The 12,942-nt window shown below is 38.5% G+C and overlaps 1 protein-coding gene across 10 annotated transcripts in view; it reads right to left on the reverse strand.

The window, feature by feature from the left end:
* Nucleotides 1-12,942, reverse strand: part of MAST2 (microtubule associated serine/threonine kinase 2) — a 185,606-nt gene that overhangs the window by 76,147 nt on the left and 96,517 nt on the right. The window contains exon 1 of one of the 10 annotated variants that reach the window (XM_030278850.4): nt 6,434-12,296. The exons of the other annotated variants lie outside the window; for them this stretch is intronic. Within the exon in view, the coding sequence (XP_030134710.4) occupies nt 6,434-6,507 (74 nt within the window). The 5' untranslated portion in view covers nt 6,508-12,296. Of the gene's footprint in view, nt 1-6,433; nt 12,297-12,942 lie in introns of those variants that run through there. 10 annotated transcript variants of the gene reach the window in all.

The raw sequence follows: 12,942 nt of genomic DNA on the forward strand, positions 1-12,942 counted from the left end.
AGACTGTTCTCATGTGTGCCTGCAGGAGATTTTTTACCTCACGTCACTGTGAGCCCCTCCTCTGGCACATGCTCACTGCCAGTGTCGCATGATACCAGAAGAAACTCCTTCAACATCAAACAGAAAACGTCAAGTGACGTTCACGTCTTCTGTTAATTCTGAAGGAGTTTAAATTACGTGCTTAGTGCTACGTAAACACAGCAGGCAGCAATGAATATATGGGGAGACATCATACTGATATATAAGCATAACATTTGCTTACATTTTCAATATACGACTAAGCTTTGTCCTCATATGAAACATGACAGTTGAGGCATTTTTGTGGAAAGATAGTGATTCATTAAGCTAACAATCTCAAAACACATCCAATTTACTGCATAGCATTGCCTAAAATGATAGACAAAAGAGACTGGTATCAGGTGGCTTGGATTTCATATCTGGCACATGGCTTGTAAGCATTCTCCTCCTGAATCCCAGTTCTCTGGACCCTTCCACCGTCAGCTGACATTTAACAAAAAAAAAAAACAAAAAAAACCAAAACAAACAAAAAAAAACAACAACAACAAAACCCCACCAGAACAGTCTTTAAAACTGAATTTTTAAGAGGCCTGGAATAACCTATGATATTTCACTACATAAGTATGTTTCATTTTATCAGCAAATTACTCAAAAGAACATATAGGTATTAATCTGTAGTCCTCAAACTAACAGAAAAAAAAAAAAAAGATAATTTGGCTATGAGTGGAGAAAAACTATTCTGGGATTATCTGATAATTAGCTACAAATGTAGAAACAAATAACTTCAAAGGTGTTTTCCTTAATGATTTGAAAAGATATTTACTTGCTGAATACAGTACCTAAAATAGTAGCCAATCCAAAGTGTTGAGCACCCAGCTGACAACTAATTTCTCTCCAGGTAGGTGTCTGGTGACAGAAGATGACATGTCAAACAATGTATCTCTCACTTCCTTGTAAAAAATACATTTTTCTCTAAGGTGTACAGCTCCTTGTAAGGTCAACATCCAGCTGCCAGTATAATAACAGAAATCCCAAGTGCACCACAGAATGTCCCTTAGTTTGCTCCTGACCACAACACCTGTCCAAAGAACCGGGGGCTGCAAAGGGTCACATCATGGCAGGGGTTCCTCACATCCAGATACATCTCTAAGTCCATCCCAGAGCTTTAGGCTGGTGGGCACTCAGATTTAAAATAAATAGATGCACAGACTCTGTAAGGATTCCAACACCCAAATGTGTCGACTTCAATTAAACACAAGAACTGCACATTTCCAGGCCAATCACGTGCCCGCGTGTACTCTCTGTCTTCCTTTCCACAGCAGAATTGACCTGATCTGAGTGTCCTCTGTAAAGTTCAGGATCTCCCTTTTCCTCACAGCTCTCCTCAAACCAGTCTCTTACCCCAGTATTTCATTTAGCTCACTTAAAACACCAGTGCGAAATTATTTTATACTCAGCAGTCTCACTCCAGTGAAGGATCCAAATAATTCATGAAATTGTCTGCAATTTGTGTGTTGCTTCATTTCCTCCCCACAAAGGTTTTGACTTGAAAAACTGGTTTGTCCTGGGCAATAGCCAAATGTTCATACAAGAGAGTTTCGATCTGAACAAAAAGCTTTCAAGGCTCAAAACTTCAGTATTAACCCTCTAAGACCCTTTCTCTGGGTTTTAGTCAAGCAGGGAAACTGCCAACAGTATTCAAAATAAACATAAAATATTATTTACACAGAATCCCACATAAACTAGATTCCCACTAAAACACAAACAGTCCAGGTGGATTGCCTGAATCATTACAAATGTTTGGGGGTTTTAGGAGGACCTACCTCCTTTCCATTAATTGGACCAGCCTCCTCCACTGTATTTAAGTAGTGCAAATATCCTGTAATGGAGAGCATATTGGAAGCTCCCCAAAACTCATCCATTAGTGAGCAAAATATCCATTACATTTCCATGCAATCCAACAGACTATCGTCATGAAGAGATTTTCAGAAGATAAAGTGGAGATTTTTTCTTCCCTAAGCAGTGCTTTTGTCCTAAGGCCATATTGAAATACCTAGCAGCAGTAATTTGAATGAAATTTCCTGTCCAATTATGAGTGTCAGATGGTCATTTAATATGCTGAGTTAGGGGAAAAAAAATTGAGCTAAGTATTACCAAAAGCATCAGATCTCCAGGTCTTTCCCATCCTTCCCAACATAAGGGAAATATTTCTTATGTTTTTCATTTAAGCAAGGAAATGTGTGGCGAGACAGCTGTCACTTTAAAGTTAATTATAGTATAGACTCGCATTTTTAATGCTAGCTTTATGTTACCACAAAAAAGTAAGTATTCTGCTAGCATCAAACTAATTGTTTTTCTTCAAAGTGACAACGTATATATGGAGGAGGTGGCATCCTTCTGACACACAGCTTTTAATGTCAATCCAGATGAATCAGCACAAAAAAGACACTGAATACATTTGGGGGGATATGTATGGACTCACTGTCTAACGTGGTCCTGTTATGGCAACTGAAAAGTTACCAGAAAAACACCAATGCATCAGAAAGCACCATTTAGGTTCTTGGCCACCTGATTATTTCCATTCACCCATTTACATCCCAGTGAAAGGTGGCTTCTCTTACTGTTTGTGACTATTTCAATAATGAATAGCATTTTTCTTAGTTACCAAGGAATTGTTTGTAATGAAATACAATGATTTCCACAGATCTTAGAGGTGTTTTGCTAAAGATTGCTTGACACTTCATAAGCAGTTAAATCTTGTAATTTTAACAAATTACTGTATTACAAAAGCCCTTTCATTCAAAGGAGAAGAGGAAAGAGAATTAAAGCATCAATGGCAATTGTGGATACAAATCCAAGATGTCTTTCCTCATAGAAATCCACCTTTTTCATCCTCCAGAATTATCTTTCAAGTTGCTTCAACATACAAATCTCCCATCTTAACTTTGCCAAGAGAAAGTCACTAAACAAAAGTGAAATCATTAAAACCCACAGTCACAGCCTGTCCCATCCAGAGAGGATTAAAATGAAAAAATGACGAAAAAATTAGGAATCAGCATTCTAAGTCAGTTTTACAAGACCAACAAACATTCATTTGCACAATTCTACAGTGCTGTTAATATCCAATCACAAGAGTATATTCAAGATACACCCAAAGTGTAAAGAAACAAAAGGACTTAAATGCAGAGACATTTAATTTAAATACGTCAGAATTATGCTTTATCTTTGCATAATCCAATTTCAATAGGCAATGCCTCAGTAGAGCTGATATCAGAATACCAGCCTCACATGCCCTTTGAACCGAAGAGCTCTCATATTTCTCCTATAGTTTAAACTCATAAATATTTATACAGAACCAGTTTGACAGGTAAATGTGATTTATGTTTATGCCACCCCTCCCATGAGAAACTTATGTATTTACAGTTTGCTCTTGACTTTCTCTATCCTTCCGGGAATAGGCTGGAGAAGAAACAAGGCAGCCACTCTGACCGGAGCAGCAGATGGTTCACTTTTCCAGAGCCATTAGCTGCGGAGAGAATCCCACCAGCTGCACAGGAGAGCTCATTTCCACAAAATGCACCGAGGAGAAAGAGGAGTCCTTCCCATTTGCCTCCTAATGCAGGAGAAGCCATATGGGAGTCAAGTCCTCTAGGATTTTTAGTACATATCAGAAGCCATTATAGAGAAAAGTGCCATAGCTCAGTAGTCAGAATACCACAAGTAACCCTTTCTTGCAATGTGAAACCAAATTAAAGCTGAGAGAAAACCAAGGCGGAGAAGCCCTGAATTAAGAGTACGCATGCTATCACTAATGCAACAGGACTGTACAGAAGTTTTACAAACAGAGCAGAGGAAAATTGGATCAAATATCTGTCACAGTAAAAAATTCTCTACTCCTAAACATGACCAAGATTGCAAAGTTACAGGAGAAATTTAAATTGAAATAATGATTTTTAAAGGAAGTACATGAAGCGAACATTGTGCTTTGAAAGGGGGCCAGTTAAAACTGAAAATTATTTATTTATTTATTTAGTGATACAGTAGTCCATTCCTAGTGCCCAGATGCCACAATCCTGAGAACACTAGCACACAGAAACACCCAGGTCATGGCATTGCAATGCACTCCATGTGCAGTGACCACTCTCACAGCCCAGATACCCTCAGGAGCAAAGTCACTGCATACATGAACATGGGATTTCAGGATGGATACCCTGGCAAGAATCACATTATTACAGTGATTTATCACAATACTCCTCAGACCAGCCCAACCTGCCCACCCATCTCCCCCAAGACGGCAGGCAAAGAGCTGGCAGGCTGCCAGCCCGGCTCAGCAGAAGGTGATATTCCCAGCAAACTGTCACACATGCTCAAATATTTCATTTCTGAGGCTGGCTAAAGGCTGCAGCTTCCATCCTGTGGTGCAAAATAGGATTTCCACCACATGACTTCATGCAGCAGCTCTCTGCTCTGAATACTCATAGTGCTGTTTGATCATTTTGAAATACCTAATACTCGTTTATGTGATTAAATCAATAAAAAGTCATCTCTTTTCCATTAAGATGCTCAGCGGATTTACAGATCAATCCCTTTCTTTTTGTACTTCGACTACTAACAATAAATGGAATTATAAATTTTGAGTAGGAGTTTTCTGACAAAATATCACACCTGAAACCTTGTTAGTATCTCTCAAATTGTTTCTGACCTTGATGTGTAATTTTAAATTCAAAATGGCACACTAACAAGATACTGAAAAACAAGGATGGTTTAAATTATTTTTTTATTATGAGAGACACTGTGGGTGTCTTTGGAAGATTATTATTATTATTATTGCTGAACTTTCAAAAAATACTACCTTTAGGCACGCTGGACACCATCTGGAATGGAGGAGCTTTAGGAAACCACAGTTGTGCAAGCAGCAGTGATAAAATGCCTGGGTGTCCTCCCTCACCCTCACCTGCCCTGAAGCAGTTCCTTCGCTCCTGGCTCTGCCCAGATCTCACAGCGAGCCAGGTCTCGTCACACCAGGCTGCTCCCATCTCACAGGCTGGTGGCCAAGAGCACCTGAAAGCCAAGTCCAACCTACTTTAGCCTGTGGAAATGGAGGCACAGGATAATAATTTGCCTCCCTTTCCTCTCCCCAGCTGAATTCAAGTAATCTGTAAGAAAATATGAAGCTTTATCTTCGTCACTTGTCACTCTATGAAACCACTGCTACAACTGCTCAATGGGTGTGAAAGTTACTGCTTGGAGCAGAGACATCAACACACAACCTGAATCTCAAGGAGCTCTTCTACTTTAAAAACACAGGCTAAAGACAACAATTTTGAAAAGAACAACATTGATAGTGCAATTCCTGGCAACTAAGATCCCTATTAATTTACAAAATCTTTCTTCATTGCCACTAAGATTTCCAAAAGTCAGTGGCAGCACAGAACACAACTTCGATAAAATTTAAATCACAAATGTGGAATAATAACAAATAAATAAGAGTACCCTAAAATAGTAGTTGGTAGAAACTACAATCCTCTAAAAAAGATTAATATAATTTCTGATAGCTGATGAACCAAAGTCACCCTAAACTTAAGCCAAAGCTTGTATTCTGAGTCTTACACAGATTATTAACTGTATCAACAAACCAGCTGCTGAGAAATTCTGGTACCAGCTGCAACTGTTTACTCATAAATCTGCATATACTGCTTTAGTCAGGATTAGCTACCTACCAGTCTTACCAGTAAGTTTTCAGGCTACAAATGTTAAGCTCCACAGAGCACCTGATGAGTGATAATTATGTTGATATTTCCCAGTCTTGAAGGGACAGCCCTGTACAGCATCAGATCCGATACCATTCATTAGTTCACACACTTCAATGGGATTTTATCAAAATCCAGAGAGCAGGGTAAATACAAGCACTCGTCCTATTAACTGCTACATTAACATATCCACGTCTCTAATAAAAAAAAATGCTAAATGTACTAAGCATTATTTAAAATTTAAGGTTATGCATATCTCTATGAAGACCATAAGTGCTATAAGTCAAAATATTTGCAAGTCTTTCATGGTGCTGCCTATTTCAACATAATACTGTTTTGCTACTTCAAATAATAAAGCAGCTTCCTCCCAGTAAGCATCTATCCATCATTTTGTAGAAACAAACCCCTTATCATATTTACATAGTATGAGAAGGAACAATGCCTTTAAATAAATACCTTTAAAAAGAACGAACGGTGGATCTGCACAGTATGATTTTTACAATGAATACAATTACAAATCATTCAGAAATTAAGAAATCACATCTAACGTACTAGGAATATGATTCAGTCTGTTAAAACAGGGAAAAAAAAGCAAGATTAAACAGTATTAAAACAAGTAGCTTAGAAAAACATCGTAAGAATTACTTGCAAAATCCTTAGATTACCTTTTGGATCGTCTCAACATGCTGGTAGCAGGCAGAGAGAAATTGGACAGCACTGTCCAAAAGGAGTCAGACATGATCTTTAAAAGCTTTCATTGCTGGGAAAATACAGCACAATCAAGCCACTAGCAATAAATAAGGAACTAAATAATACCAGTGACAGAGCCAATGCAAATTCCCTGTAGACCTTGCAAGCTGTTCCATTAATGTGAGACAGGCAGGCAAGCGTACATATTGCTGCTGTTTCCACTGCCTCTGTTTTCTCCCTGCTCCATCCCTGCCTCCCTCCCTCCACCTTAGGAGGCAGTGCAAAACGAGATATTTATTCTCTTCCTAATACATACAGTTTAAACCTAGAGTTTGCTGAATACACAGCATACATGCTTTCTATACATCTCTCTGTGAGCATCTAATTACAAACAAAATATTTTCAGTATTTTCAAAACTGTAACTGGGCACTGTTTGCAATCCTGAATAACACAGTGGGGTTTAAGCTGTGTCTGCACGGAAAGCACTACTGGCTCCCTAGTTTGTGTTTTTATTCTGACATGGTGGCTCTTCTTTTCCTAACTACATGAGGTATATCAGGGGCATTTTGCTTATTTTTCTTAATTAATCTTCCACCTTTAAACAAATCCCATCTCTCATCTTCAGTAAGCCAAGTGGATTTTTAATTTAAAAAAAAAAGCTTCTAATGCCTCCTAAGATCACTTTAAAAACAGAAATCCATTCTCCCCCTGAAGTCAGCCACATCAGATCCACGTCAGTCGCAGTAAACACAAACTCCTACGTAGCACCTGGTGTCCAAAAACAACTCAACCAGCTGAATTTTGACAACAAAACATAAAGCGGGACTCGTGTGATGCACATCACAGGTTTCCCACACCCCCTTTGCACATCAACCACAAGTACACACTATTCCTCTTCATGCCTGTAGAACCCTCTTGCCATGTTTTTGCTTTTTCTGGGGTCTAAACAAAACCTCACTGGAGCTGCTTTGTTTTTCTTTTTTTTTTTTTAATTTCAGCACGCAATCTATTTTCTTTTTATTGTGGCTTCTTTAAGCACTTCTGCCAGTAGGAAAGCTAATGACGTTCTCATATTTCAGTCTTCTTGAGTAGCTTTTTATCACAGACATGAGAAAGATGACAATCAACAGCTGGCACAGCCTTCCAAACACAATACAGCCCTAAAAAAATACACAAAAATGTCTGGGAGAAAGAAATCCCACCAGACTCGCTTTAGCTTTCCAAAGAATCTCATGGAAGAATTAGATGGTCTTCATAATTTTCCATTAAATAATCACATATTTTTAATACATACATTTATCAACAATCACAGTATCTGATTGAGCAAAGTATTCCCTTCCATCTGGAATTCAAAAAAAAGCAAATGGGATTTTTAGACTCTGTACAACACGACCATCTTTTCTAGTGCTTTTAAACATTTTTACAAAGGTAATCTACATCACATAGTGGGTTGATTTGACAAAGTTAATTTAGAGTACAACCAAACCAAACTCTGCCACTGTCTACTACTGATGAGAAAAATAAACACATTCATTTTTGTGTCCACATAATATCATATACCAATCAAGTAGAAACTGAACACTAGCCTTTTGGAATTATATTCAGGATATTATGTGACTTTCCAAATCCAAAAAACCCTGGTTTTGAAAAGGTATGAAAATTTTACTCTCTCAGCTAAAACATGATTTGAAATTCATGACCAATAATGGTAGAATAAAAGTGTTCAGTTAACTAACAAAATAAACCTACCACAGTAGAAATAAATTCCTGACTGCTTATACTTAGCAAATAAGATCACAATCAGCTAACACCTCTAAATCTGTATTAGTCACGCTTTTTACAAAAATGATTGAAAACTCAGTAGTTGAAGACACATCATTCATTCACTGTACTCAGCAGCAGCACTTTCACATCTCTTGCAGGAAGGACACAAAAAGGAGAAGCCATTTTAGGAGAACATTTCTCCATGGGCATCAGTGACTGACAGCCCTAGAGCAATGTTAATCCAGCTAAACCCTGTCCATCCTCTGCTGTTCCTGGGGAACACAGGGCACCCCAAGCAGGGAAGGGGATGGGGTGTTTGCTATCATCAGAAACCCATCCATTCACCCATCTTGCCATTTAACACAATTCTGCAGAGCTTTTACCCAAGAACTGCAAAAAGCACTTTGAGTATTACATAACACTGGTTCAAAACTAGCAGAAATTTCTTTCGACACTTTATATTCCTAATTTTCAAAATGCCTGTTCCACATGGAAGTCACAGACTCTAATCCTGCAAATCAGCACCAGCACAAAAGCTGGTGGGACCCAGAGATTCCTAAGAAATTCAGAGTACCCAAAAACAATGGGAAGACACCACACCTGGAGATGTAGTGGTTTTGCTAGAAAAACAGAAGAACACAAACCATCAAAAAGCTTTTAAAATACAACAGTGTCAACATTTGCAGAATTGTCTTTAGTAGCGAAAAATATAGAAAGCGTAAGGATTTTCTCACACCTACAATGACAAAAATAATTTTTTGAAGGAACTGCCTTACTGTCTCTGCACAATCAGCAAAATATTTTGGAAAATTTGGACCAGAAACTTCTCACTAATTCAAAAATATACCATATCCTGTGTATGAGAGAACATGTCAACAACACACTCACACAAATAGGTTACAAGATGAGTTTTCTATTTTATTTAACTCATAATAAGATTAACTTCTCTTTGTGAATTCCAGGCCCTGAAGAAACCTCTTCCTTTACAACATTCTCTCACTCGCCTTCCAGGATATTTAGTCTCCATCAATCTTCCTAATGCACCTTCCCTTCTTTATGCCCAACTTGTCCTCTGAAAAGACCACCTGCAGAACATTTCAGCAGCTCCTGTGATGATGGAGTATTTCTCTGTCAACCAAATGTACAGTTTCCAGAGCCCTCCTAATGACACTGCATCCACTGGACAGTTATAAATAGTCAGTGTCAACGACTTTCCCTATTTCTCATCTTTACCATTACCAACGCAGGACATTAATTAAGTCTGACATTAAATGAGAATGCAATTAGGCAAACAGTCCACACGAAACCCATTGCTTTCTGGACTTTTTTATAGCAGCTACATTTATCATTAAATAAATTTCCTTGGTATAAGATCATCTTTTTTTAAATAAAATCCATCATTTTAGAAGTAAGCCGAACTCCCTGAAAAGTCTGAAGCAGTACCAAGGAGATCAATGAGGTAACTTTGAAAAAGGATATCCCAAAGATCAAAACTCCTGTGACTGACTACATTTTAAGTTGACTATGTATCAAGAAAAGTTTCCACAAAGTACTGATTATATTTTTAAACACTCCAACCAGGATGAACCAGCTAAGAGTGTGATAGTTTTCAAATGAAGATGAATTTCACAAGCTACACTGTGGTAAAGAAAAACTTGTAATGGAAACCAGTTGAAATGCCATTGGGAAAAACATACCTCTTGCTAATTACACCATCACTTGCATGCTTACATTTATTAAGCGTCACATAAAATCCTGATACTTGAAGACATAACTTTTTAAAACAGTTATTAGACTGAAATCCATTAATTATTCACTAGAAATGCCCAGAAATTGAAACTATTTTGCTAGCAAAGCCAAATTCTTCGGAGAAGTCATGACATAAGATACATTCTATCTCTATAAAGAGCATATTGACTTATTTTAAACTTTAAATTGTATGCCCAACGAGCACAGGAAATTATTCCATTGTAAGTAAGCATAAGATGACACAGGTGAAGATACCCACTCTGTGCCACCCTACACTGAAAAAGCGTCTAAGGTGCAAAAACCCCAGCAGAAAATTTTGGTACTGCAATAGAGGGAAAGGAGAAAGTTCTTCCTTTATGCTTTAAAAACCAAAAAGGACGGTTCCTTTAAAAAAAAAAAAATTACATGGGAGATGTGTGTTGAGCTATTTGGGGCATCATTATTATTTGAACAGTGACCTAAGCAAGTGAAGAACGAACTGTCTGGGCCGCCTGCAACCGCAAGACTCCTAGGAACAGTCTGACAGAAAACATTAGGTTGGATGTATCTTCAAGGTTCACTTTTCAATCATTTTCTAAGATATAAAACCATACATTTCTTCCTTTTGGGGCCGAAATCACCAAGCCACCCCCAAGATCTAAAGAGCCATAGTGTTTTACTGCAGTGGCTCCCATGGGTTTCAGTTGTTACCTCTGTATACAAACAGCTGGGCCAAGGGTTTTAGGGATGAAGAACAACTAAACTTCCCTCTGGTGTGCATTCCCTATGCAAGGAACAGCCTAGTGACTGCACTAGTTAATGATTCAAAGGATCAGAAACATTCACTGAAGCAGCAATCAGGCAGTGCACCTGCATGTAAGCTGCCAGCTCCTCATGTAACTTTAATTGGGCACAGTTACTGGACTAACAGGGGTTGTCATCCTAGAGGACAGCCTGAAATGCTATCTAATGCACTACAATATCACTGCACAGTTAAGCACAAGCAACTGCTCTGATTTCAGTCTAGAACAACTCCCACAAAATTGTACTAGCTCAGATATAGAGAATGCCAACTACAGCTCCATCATCACAATCTTTTAAGTGAAGACACTACTAAATAAGTGATAAGTGAGCAGTGTTAAAATACCAAGTTAATTGTGCCCCAAATCCTATGAATATTTAATAAGAAATATTTTTTATTTGTATTTTTATTTACAAAAATATCACTTATTAGCATGTTAATGTTCCATGCAACACTACCCTTCCCAAGTAACACCAGTAAGACCTTCAGCTCCAATATAACATAAGCTTAACATAATTTCAAACTCACAGACTTGACAATTGGGTTCAGATGCCATGGAAAGGTCAATTATCCTCTTTAAATAAGTTACTGGATCTTGCATTCTTTCCTTAGCCTAGCCTTCTTCATGTGTGATTCAAATGTCAGTTGTCCAATTTAATCAAATGTAACCCCATATGTGATTCAAATGCCATAAAAATTGAGAAATGTTATTTGAAAAACAACAATACTGAAAATCAGATCTGAAAATGTCACTTCCTGTTTACACAGAAATCTTCTAACGCTTTATCCAAAATGTAGTTAAGGACATTCAGTAGCACTTGTAAAAAACACAGCAGCACAGAGTGCTGCTGTAACACAACATCTTCATCCAAAAGATCTCCCTCCTCTTTGCCAGACTGAACCCTCCTCTTGCCACCATAGCATTTCCTCATCTTTGTCATGTATTATTTATCCCAAAGCACTTAAAACTTCCTTTTTAACCTGTAATACAGTCTTAATGAATTCACTGTGCAACTGGATTTGCAAACAGTTCACTTAATAACTTAATCTCTTCTCCTGCCACTCCAGCTTGCAGCAGCCTCTCCATGAAGAAGTACAGCACTTCAGCTCTTTGCAGAGGTTTTCCACCTCTGGCTCCCTGTACTTGAGTAACACCACCAGGCTACTGCTAATTCCTGTAACATGAAGTTTGTACATATTCCAAAGAGCTGTAACACACACTCCTTGACAGACAGGATCCATAACCATTCCAACAAAATTATATCAGCAAAGCAGATTTGAAAAAGCAGGTGCTATTCCCCCCATTTTAAAGAAAAGCTACAGTGCAGAGCCTAAAGGAGAAATTAGGGTAAGAGCAAAGGCTGGCTGGCAGACTTTGTGTCTTCACAGGGAGTGAGGACTGAAGAAGAAAGGATGCTAAAACTAAACCAAGACAACAGGCAAGCAGTTAAGGTAAAATGAACAAAGCAAACCACAAAGAGAGGGAACTGAGCTGTATTTCACTGCATGAATTAGAGGGCTGTGAGCTACTCAGTTCTCAATTACCAACTCACAAAAGCAAAAAGGGTTACCTTCATCTATGCAGGACCACAAACCCCCAGCACACATCCCAGGGCAGCAGCCCATGCCAAGGATCACCATGGTGCCCCCAGGCTCAGGGCACACGAGGTGAGCAGTGAGCAGGGAGTGCTGTCACCTGTTTCACAGTGTATTACCCAGAAAACCAAATCAAGCCTGAACTCCAAAACAAGCCCTGGCATCTGACTTGTTTCTCAGTATAATTCAGGTTGTTTGCTCCAACCCCAATCTCCGGTGCAGGACGTTCCTCTCTACAGCTTGTTTCCTCCTTCTCTGGTTAACACACTGAGGCTCAGCTGAAATGTTAAGGATATTGTAAAGCCCTTGCATTTACCATGGCTTTTCTGAGACAAAAAGCTTATTTTGTAGGATGTTGGCTAAGAAGAGTTATTCTGGGAGCAAGGGGAATGCTAATGTAATGAACAGATGAACAGGATGAATTTTACATTTTCAAGCATAAATTCTTAATGAAGTTAGAGCATGGGATAAGAATAGACTTTACAAAATAAGCATGGTACAAAAGAGACATGAGAAATCAAAACCATGCTTGGGGAACATGAGGGGTGCTAGCAGATACACACACATACGAAAAAAGGAGAAAAAGTTTATCT

The sequence above is a fragment of the Taeniopygia guttata genome, chromosome 8, assembly GCF_048771995.1.
Source record: "Taeniopygia guttata chromosome 8, bTaeGut7.mat, whole genome shotgun sequence".
Classification (NCBI taxonomy): Eukaryota; Metazoa; Chordata; class Aves; order Passeriformes; family Estrildidae; genus Taeniopygia; species Taeniopygia guttata.